The sequence below is a fragment of the Sinocyclocheilus rhinocerous genome, unplaced genomic scaffold, assembly GCF_001515625.1.
Source record: "Sinocyclocheilus rhinocerous isolate Xijiao unplaced genomic scaffold, SAMN03320098_v1.1 scaffold299, whole genome shotgun sequence".
Taxonomy (NCBI): domain Eukaryota; kingdom Metazoa; phylum Chordata; class Actinopteri; order Cypriniformes; family Cyprinidae; genus Sinocyclocheilus; species Sinocyclocheilus rhinocerous.
The window spans coordinates 1,660,031-1,669,660 of record NW_015652998.1 but is presented as its reverse complement, the minus strand read 5'-3'; the positions used below and the strand labels follow the sequence as shown (position 1 = coordinate 1,669,660).

General features: G+C 38.3%; 2 protein-coding genes across 6 annotated transcripts in view; both read left to right on the top strand.

The window, feature by feature from the left end:
• The window catches only part of LOC107715300 (deoxycytidine kinase-like), an 8,181-nt gene extending 5,741 nt beyond the window's left edge, over positions 1–2,440 (top strand). The window contains exons 2-7 of the mRNA XM_016521375.1: positions 836–951; positions 1,054–1,247; positions 1,345–1,492; positions 1,597–1,712; positions 1,802–1,901; positions 2,039–2,440. Of these exons, the coding sequence (XP_016376861.1) occupies positions 836–951; positions 1,054–1,247; positions 1,345–1,492; positions 1,597–1,712; positions 1,802–1,901; positions 2,039–2,065 (701 nt within the window). The 3' untranslated portion in view covers positions 2,066–2,440. The remainder of the gene's footprint in view (positions 1–835; positions 952–1,053; positions 1,248–1,344; positions 1,493–1,596; positions 1,713–1,801; positions 1,902–2,038) is intronic.
• Positions 2,441–4,598: 2,158 nt separating this feature from the next.
• LOC107715358 (ankyrin repeat and KH domain-containing protein 1-like) overlaps positions 4,599–9,630 on the top strand; it is a 65,402-nt gene continuing 60,370 nt past the window's right edge. For all 5 annotated transcript variants that reach the window (XM_016521472.1, XM_016521471.1, XM_016521473.1 and 2 more), the window contains exon 1: positions 4,599–5,071. In XM_016521472.1, the coding sequence (XP_016376958.1) occupies positions 4,796–5,071 (276 nt within the window). In that variant the 5' untranslated portion in view covers positions 4,599–4,795. The remainder of the gene's footprint in view (positions 5,072–9,630) is intronic.

Genomic DNA, 9,630 nt, shown 5'->3' with positions numbered 1-9,630 from the left:
CACACCGGTGCGGTGACTGACTGCCACACATACTCCTCAAAACATTAGATTCATCCGCGCTGGAGCCGTGCCAGAGTACAACCCGCGCAAGGAAGATAATTCCGCAAGCAACTGCAATTCCAGGTTTTCAAACAGAGATGGCGACAAAGAGGCAAATCTTACGGACTGCAGCTTTAAATACAGTAGTGCTGTTGGCGCCAAATACTAGGTCTATTTTGTAGAGCCAGCCGTCGATTATTCTTATTATTAGACTGAATTGTGTTTAAATAGTTAGTCTTCTTGCCACATGTTTGGTATAAGAATTGCAAAAAGTATTTTTAAACGTCCTGAAACATTTATTAAAAATTATGGAACGGTTAACAAGTGATGATGATGTTTTATGACAACCATACTATAATTTAAACTAATTACAAAAATAGTAATAATAATAATAATAAACCTTAAAAAGTCTGCAACATTTAATACCTGCTACAACATTTGGTTTAAGCATGCTTCTGGCAATTAATGCCAGACATAAACATAGACAGACAAAGTAAGTGAAGTGACATGTGGCCAAGTATGGTGACCCATACTCGGAATTTGTGCTCTGCATTTAACCCATCCAAGTGCACACACACAGTAGCGAACACACACCCGGAGCAGTGGGCAGTCATATTTCTGCGGCGCCTGGGAAGCAGTTGGGGGTTCTGTGCCCTGCTCAAGGGTCTCACCTCAGTCGTGGTATTGAGGGTGGAAGAGAGCGCTGTACATTTTTTATCTTTGATGATGCAGAAAACTAATTATTATTGCTTGTATTGATGTTTTGTATTTTACAACATGTATATTTGTGCAACAGCGGCAGGGAAGTCAACTTTTGTGCGCTTGTTGGAGCGGGTGTCAGAGGAGTGGGAGGTCATACCAGAGCCCATTGGGAAGTGGTGCAATGTACAAAGCACAGAGAATGAGTATGAGGTACAGTATGTCTGTATACAAGATATTTTATTAAGGAAGTGTTTTCAAACTCGGTCTTAAACGTTAACGTGAGTGATTTTTTTTAATAACCTATCCCTGTAGGAGCTTAGCACATCCCAGAAGAGTGGAGGCAACCTGCTGCAGATGTTATATGACAAGCCCAGTCGCTGGTCTTACACTTTCCAGACCTACGCCTGCTTGAGTCGCGTCCGTGCACAGCTTCAGCCTCCTTCTGCCAAACTTCAGCAGGCAGAGCAGCCAGTCCAGTTCTTTGAGCGCTCCGTCTACAGTGATCGGTACAGACATTAAACAGATTGTCTGGAATTTGGAAAAGAGTTTAAAAATGGTGTTAAACTGAAAAAATTAAAAAGTCTTACGTTTTTAATTCTCCAGATATGTGTTTGCCTCTAACCTCTTTGAGTCTGGAGATCTGAATGAGACTGAGTGGGCCATCTATCAAGACTGGCATTCATGGCTCCTCACTCAGTTTGAGTCCCAGATTGAGCTTGATGCCATGATCTATCTTCGTGCTGATCCCGAGGTAACACACAGCTCCTTGCATGGTGCATGGTTCACCTGTAGTAACATAAAAGTGATGTAAATGTGACCATTTTATGATGTATTGATTAAACACATGATCTACAGAGGTGTATGCAGCGTCTTCAGTTCAGAGGACGAGAGGAGGAACAAGGGATTCCCTTGGATTACCTGGAGAAGCTTCATTATAAGCATGAGTGTTGGCTGTACAACCGAACCACAAAGTTAGTGATCAACTTACTATGTGCTGAAACTTGTATTTGAGCTGTTTTTCATTGTTTGAGTATCTAAATGGGTATCTCGTCATATACAGGTTGGATTTTAAGTATCTTAAAGACCTTCCAATACTGGTCCTGGATGTTAATGAGGATTTTAAAAATGACCGAATTAAGCAAGAAGGTATTACTGATAAGGTACGTATACTCTATATGGGTCTGTGGACAAATAGCATAATAAGAATTCTGCCTCATAGTAAAGTGTTTTAGAACTGTCATGTTTCGACATGATTTTACATCGTAAATAAGTTGTTGTTTTTTTTGTTTCCTTTCAGGTGAAGGAGTTTTTGAACACCCTGTAGCCTACAAATATACATTAATTTGTGTCAATCATGTAAACTGGTGATTTATCACTAGTACTCTGGGGATTCATGCCTGTGAATGAATTTGTGATTTTATTTTTTTTAGCTCATTTCATATTTAGCTTGTTGTACATATGTATTTCTTTGTATATTAAAACATCATTTTTACAAAACATTGTTTTAACAATGAAACTCATAAATTCATAAACTCTTCTGTGATGAACAAATAACATATACAGTAACATACAGGAGATTAATATATACGGAATGTTTGGAGACTATTCCGTAAGTGAAAAGTTGACAGTTATTGTTACAGGGTTCTCACAGCCATGGAAAAGCTGGGAATGTTAGTGTTTACTAAAAAAGACATGGAAATAAAATAAAAAAATTCCTCTTGTTATTCTCTCCTCTTAAAGAGTTTGTCTGATAGAAATTACTCTCTTTTTTTTTTTTTTTTGAGTGCAGCCTCTAAAATGATGTTTTAAAATAGAATCTTTTTCCTGTAATTACAAGCAACTGGAAATGTCATGTAAATGAATTGGTCAAATGTGTGGGAAGAATATGTACTGAAAGACGTACAGCTTGAATAGAGAGAGAAAAATAAAATGGTTTCATAACCATTCATTTCTTCAGCTTTAGACACAATTCTCTACACTTTGCCTTATGACTAGTTGCCCAAACTCGCTCCTGTAATACAGGCTGTCAGAACGCTGACTCACTCAGCAGTGAGAACCTGATGGCTCTTTCTATGTTTTTGAGTTCATCCTTGTAATTAAGCTTTCATAAAAAGAAACAGAATTTGGGCAGTCGTGGCCTAATGGTTAGCGAGTCTGACTTATAACCCAAAGATCACGGGTTCGCGTCTCGGTACTGGTGGTGGGGGGAGTGAATGACCAGTGCTCTTTTCGACCTTCAATACCATGACTGAGGTGAGACCCTTGAGCAAGGCACCAAACCCCCAATTGCTCCCCAGGCGCTGCAGCAAAAATGTCTGCTCTGCTCTGGGGCGTGCACGGTGTGTGTTGTTCACCACTCATTGCTGTGTGTGTGCACTTGGATGGGTTAAATGCAGAGTACAAGTTCTGAGTATGGGAGTATTGAGTATTCTGATCTACGTTCAGACCCCGTCCCCCACTTTAACCTTTAAACCTTAAAATTACCCATTTAAATCATTTAAAATTGAAGAAATGTCGCTCTTTTTTTTTTTTTACAATGCTTGTAAATGGTGTAAATGTCAAACGAGCTGTGATATGATGATATATCTGCATGCCATTGAGAAACAATGAAAAAATAAGAATACCATTGTACGTGAAATGTATGCATTTACGTTAATTTTCAATACCATAATCATGGTATTTACATATATGTTAATCTAAGGTTGTATTTGTACTGTATATATTCATATTTTAGTCACAAGTGAAGAGTCTGAATGACATGATGACATGAATTCACCTATAAAACCAATATTTGCATAATATGAAAGTGAAATAAGCATGCAATTTTTAAAAATATCGCCTGAAAAAACTTTCACATGTAAAAAGAAACTAAAACTTTATTATTTAGAATAATGTAACATTATCTTTTAGAAAAATTTAACATTTATAGAATAAAGAGTTCTTCAAATTATAAAGCTGAGTGAAAGCTTTATTTGAGCATTTAATTATCATCTAAACAGTTTATGAACATCGAATTTGGATATTAGAATAGAAAGTTTGAATGTCTCCTCATATTAGTTTTCAGTTTCACCTGCGATGAAACAGCTTTCAATGGACTCAATCATAATAGCATAAAGTCATACATTTTATATGAAAGTGACTCACTGCTTCTATACCAAAATAAGAAGGTAAATATATTTATGCAGACGAATATGACAAAAGTATCCCTATGCAAAATTTAAAAAAAAAGAAAGTAAAATATTGCCACTAGATACAATATATTATAACTCTTCTCCGCATATTTGATAATGTTTACACAATATCAGATACTAATCAAAATAAACTACAAGTCCCATAACTAAATCTTTCACAGAAATCCGGGTATTGCTTCACCCAGGTCAGTCGCACCCTCCTCTAAACTGTTATTGACACAGTTGTCCTAACATGTTAAATAATAAGAGTTGCCTAATATCGGACGCAGAGATGACAGACTTTTAACTATCAACATTAGATATTATATTCATAAAAGAATTCGACAGTTGGTGATGCTATTCTGATGCACCCTCCATTGCATTACAGTAAACATGACACCTCGAAAATTCACAAAACTTCCTAAATATGATTCTGAAAACAAATTAACCTCTACTTTCTCGAAAAAGACAAAAATAGGCGTATCAAGAGGGCGGGAATTAGTGACAAGCGTGCCCGCGTCCAATCGTATTTACTAAATGATGTTTCCTGGCGTTAAATCTTAAAGCCCTCTTGTAAACCAACCTTGACGTCGCGTTGCTTTCGCTCGAGTAGCGTGTGTTGCAGCCAATCGGGTTCCAGTACTTAACTCTCGTGCCCAATAGCCTTCGCATATTTTGAACAGGGGTGGGACAATACACAAATGGATCGAAGTATGGTAGGTTGTTAGAAAGTTAATGGCTTGGGGGAAAGAGATTCTCTTCTCGCTTCAGGAGAGTTTGAGGATTTTTCTGAAGTAAAACGTAATTATTTTATAACAGTATAACCCCAAAGAAAGTGAAGAGACAACATTATCTTCACAAACAGACGTATTATTTAGGAAAGTATGCAGGATGCAGTAGCCGGGACGGCAATGCTGACGGACGGCTTCGAGGACGAGATTGACTCGGTGACTCCGCGTTCCCCTGCGTTAGGGATGGGGGTTGGAGCTACACCAGGAGCCGGACTCGGGGGCCTCGGGATCGGCGTCGGTGGCAAGAAAGTCCGCTTGTTCGGCGAGGCTGGCGGGCCCACCACAGACAGACTTGATTTCAAACTCACAGCGGCCGCAGTGCTGTCGTCAGGCCCCGGATCCGGCAGCGACGAGGATGAGGTGTCTGAGGTGAGAGCGAGTCAGCCAGCAGGAAAGTGTGTGAGTGTGTGTGCTAGCTCACATGCTAACTCTAACGCTAGCCTTAATAGGCTTCATTCCCAACCCACCAAAACCCTGGGATTAATCACCTCATCTAAAGAGGCCGACTTATCACGTCCCATTCTTGGCAACATTTATACAACAACACTCTTGCGCGGAGCGCTGTTTGCAGCCATGAGCGCGTTTCTCCCGACCCACGTTGCGTTTCTAAATGGCTCAAATTCTGGCGAGTTAGCTTAGCTTAGCACGGGCTCAGAGACGAAGGCTGCGATTTGGGCCTAAAGAGAACATCAGGGGGCAACGCCGTCGTCTGCTAGTTAGCCATCCCGAAATCATTTCACCGCATTCAACCACTTGGCACTTCAGTTTACACCCTTTAAAGTGTAACTCGCCACACGTCGCGTCTCAGTGACAGTCATTTTGAAGGATATAGAAATGTCGCTAGCCGGGAAGCTAAGTGGATCTTGCTACGTAACTAAATATTAGCTAGAAATATTAGCTGTTTAGCAAAGCTTATCTGCGTGACGGTACCCTGCCAGGCCTTTGCACTGTGTTGGTAAACTTGGGATCTGACATCTGTGTCATATTTGTGTCTGTAGGTGCAAGATGTTACAACGTTCACATTAATCTGAGTGTCAGCACTAGTACTCGGGCTTCAGTAAATGTATCTCCACTACAGCTTCTGAAATTTCATGTGACGCAAATGTTAAAACGACAAGCTTTAAGTTTAGATTTTTCTTCCTCGGTGCCAGAGGAACAATCGTTTGCAATTATGATTATGAAGTGTGGCGCTGGGTTTCAGGGCGACTTGTCATGCGGGTTTGTCGTCATACACCAAGATGCACCTGTTGGGTCCTGTAGATGTTTAATTCTCAATCCCATTTAGGAAGTTTTTCTAAAACTGCAGCCACTTATAGATTCAAGGGTATACTTCCTTTTTATCCAAGATTTTGTGATAGTCAAACAAGATTCACCTTTGTTGACACATGACAGGTGTTTTTCAATCAAGAGTTGCTTGCAGAAAAATTAATGCATACTTGTATGAGTGGGTGATATGACCAAAAGCAATCACAATATGAATAATTTCATTTCATGATAACATATCACAATATAGTTGTTTTTGCATATAAAAAGGTTGTTGCGATTATTAATATTTTAGGTGGAAATAAAATTATTCTTAATGCCAATTTCGATATCATAGCAAAACCAAATACTAGCCTAACCAAAGTAAAACATTCTCAAACTGAAGACAAGTAAATAGTCTAATAAAAAACTATTTACGAGCAATAGTACAAATACAAGAGAACAGACACGAATGAAATAACAGTCCTTTACGTTTTTTAGGTTGCTCTGTAGCATGCAAATACCGAATTGAGTTCCCTTTTTTTTCTAAATGCATGTTATTATGAACATTTCATCCATGCATATGTTTGTTTGTTTGTTTCTTTTTTTTTAAGACGTTTTGACCTTATAATGTTTAAAGGATTAGTTCACTTCCAGAATAAAAATTTCCTGATAATTTACTCACCCCCATGTCATCCAAGATGTTCATGTCATTCTTTCTTCAGTTGCAAAGAAATTAAGTTTTTTTTTCTCCATATAATGGACTTCTATGGTACTCAACAGTTTGAACTTCCAAATTACAGTTTCAATGCAGCTTCAAAGGGCTCTACATGATCCCAGACGAGGAATAATTGAAACGATCAGTCATTTTCTAAAAATAAAAATGTATATACTTTTTAACCACAAATGCTCGTCCTACACTTGCTCCGTGATGCGCTAATGGCTTCTCGCTGGGGACGTATGGTGGACTTCTCCAATCATTTAGTCCGCTTAAACCCAGACCCTGCAAGATTTGGTTCATCTGCTTCCACTTTTAAATGCAATGCCGACATCTCAAAATCCAATTAACAAATGATGCACAGAACCAAGTCCCATCCTACATTTTTGATAATCATTGCACTCTAATGTATGTCACAAAATGGAAGAAAAGGTCACTACTCACATTTTCTCGTGACTTTAAACTGACAAGTAGAGGTCTGCGCGGGACTGTTTTTTTAGTCCCGCTCCCGCAAGGTTCTATTCCGCACCCACCCGAACACTCTTTGTTCACCCGTTGTTCGCTTAGAATCATTTTCTTCCCGACCTGACTGCTCCCGCTAAATTTAGATCTCGTTTCCAGAATCTCACATTTAAATTGAGAGATGGACTTTTGTTTGTCTTTTGTTTATTATTATTTTGTGCTGTATTCTTGGTTACTGTGTTTTTTCTGTTTCAAAAGCCAGCAATAAATAACACTTTAATATCTAAAAAGTGTTCATGTGATTTTATACATTAGTAATGTTGGGAAATGAATAAATGCATAATAATCGTCATAATCGTAAAACCGTGATTATTCCTCAGACAATAATCGTACCAACAAAATCTATAATCGTTGCATCCCCAATGCTGCGCACAGACCACGCAAATAAAACGCGTGACGTTTAAAGCATGCGTGCAGTGCGTGCAAAACAGTCCTGAGCGCAAGCTGTACCGGTGGTCAATAAGAATAAAGCGCAGATATGCTGTTCTAAATGGACGTCGGGAACGGGATATTGTTAGACCGCCCGCTCCCATTCAAATTACACCAGAGTTACCTACCGCGTTTTATATGGGAATTTAATCCCGCGGCGCTAAAAATCCGGTCGGGTCCCGCGGGAATGCAGATCACTACTGACAAGTCTTAAAAATGTGTGGAAATGATAGGCTTTCATGGTGACACGTGAACTTGATGGTGATTTGTACCAAATTTCTACTGGTTTATCATATGTATCAGTATATCACTCACCCCTACTTAATTGCTCCACTACCAAGCGTGCAGACTAGTTAAAAAAAAAAATGTTTTGTTGGTTGCCAATAAACCATAAGCCTTTTTTAAAGTAAATGACTGAAGTCAAATTGAGTTCTTGGGAGCCGACATGATTGCAAACATATATGCTGTTGCATTTCAGAGTTGCATGCGAGTACAGGGGTGTGTCTGTTGCCTTTTATAACTTGTAATGGGTGCCCCCCCCCCAGTGTTGTTGGTATTTGTTTGGAATTTAGGGGGAGGGGTATTAAAGTTTGTGGAGGTAGACAGAGCTGGTGACAGACTCAGGTAGGACCCGCATTCCCATGAATTCCAGCATTCTGCTTCCACTTCCTGTTAGGTCACCATGTGTCATGAGTCAGTCTGCCCTATGAACTTAAATTAGACTGGAAATATGTTTAGAAATGTAATTATGTTTATGAAAAACGAGTTTAGTCATTCAACCAAGACTATAGCTGAATTAGGATACTTAATCTGACCTGAACGCTGGATCATGTGATAAGTTGTTACATCCGTGAGATTACGGGCAATTGAATGCATTTTTAGTTACATTTAAATTCTTGACATTCTCTTTGCTTGTTTTAGTCCTACATGGAACTCTGCAGTTGTTTGTAGTCATACATTTGCATAGCCAGGTTCAGTCTTGTAGCTTATTTGTGTTACTTAAAATTGTGACATCCTGACTCGTGCTTCCAGTATAGTCCTCTATTGCAAACTATATGCATGGTTCTGGAAAACCTGGGAATGTCAGGGAATTTGAAAAGTTTGAAAGTCATGAAAATGAATGAAATGTTAAAATGTCATGGAAAATTCTGTAGGAAATATACATTTCGTGGCTGCACTCAGCTTTAATCACTCCTGAACAACGGCTCTGTGTAGTTAATGCTGCTCAATGTGAAAGCACGCACGTGATGGAGATTTACCGCTGATTACAGAACCGGCTTTTCTGACAAGATGCGCGTTAAATATCGCATGCGATTTATCGTGCAGCCCTAATTGATAGGGAAAGAAATGCTTTCCACCTGTTTTAGAGCTTGAGAATGAATATAAACAAAACTTGTTTGTTCACAAATAAACTCCATTGTTTTCCATTGTATTTTTTTTTCTAGATTCTGTTTTATGATTTAGCAAATTTCATCAAATGTGTCTAATGAAATGAATTAACAAGACTTTAACAATTTATTCAGTCTTTTAAAAAGTAATAAATGACAACAAATATAACAATTAATTTTAGGGCAGTGCATTGAGTGAAGGACTTTTGTAGCTTTAATAAGAAACAAAAAAGTTTCATTCTTACAGAAGACTGCTGTTTTATTTTACATTTGATTATTAATTTCTGTAGTAGGCTGTTAACTGCTTGAGACTTGCATAAAAAAACATTAAAGCAAAGTTTTTCATTTTTATCTTTTTCTATTGTATTTGTCCTTTGCTTTTTTTTTTTAATTACTGACGGTTTAATTATTTTCAATAATTTTGAGGAATTTTTGTTGGTTTGTTTGGAATTCCGCTGGTCTCTACAATGTAGATGTCATAGCAACTTTATTTACAGGAAATATATATTTGATATGTATCTTTAAATAAATTACTCCTATAAAGTTTTGGTCATATGGCCCCCTCATAATCGTGTTAAATAATCGTGATTACAATATTGACCAAAATAATCGTGATTATGATTTTTGCC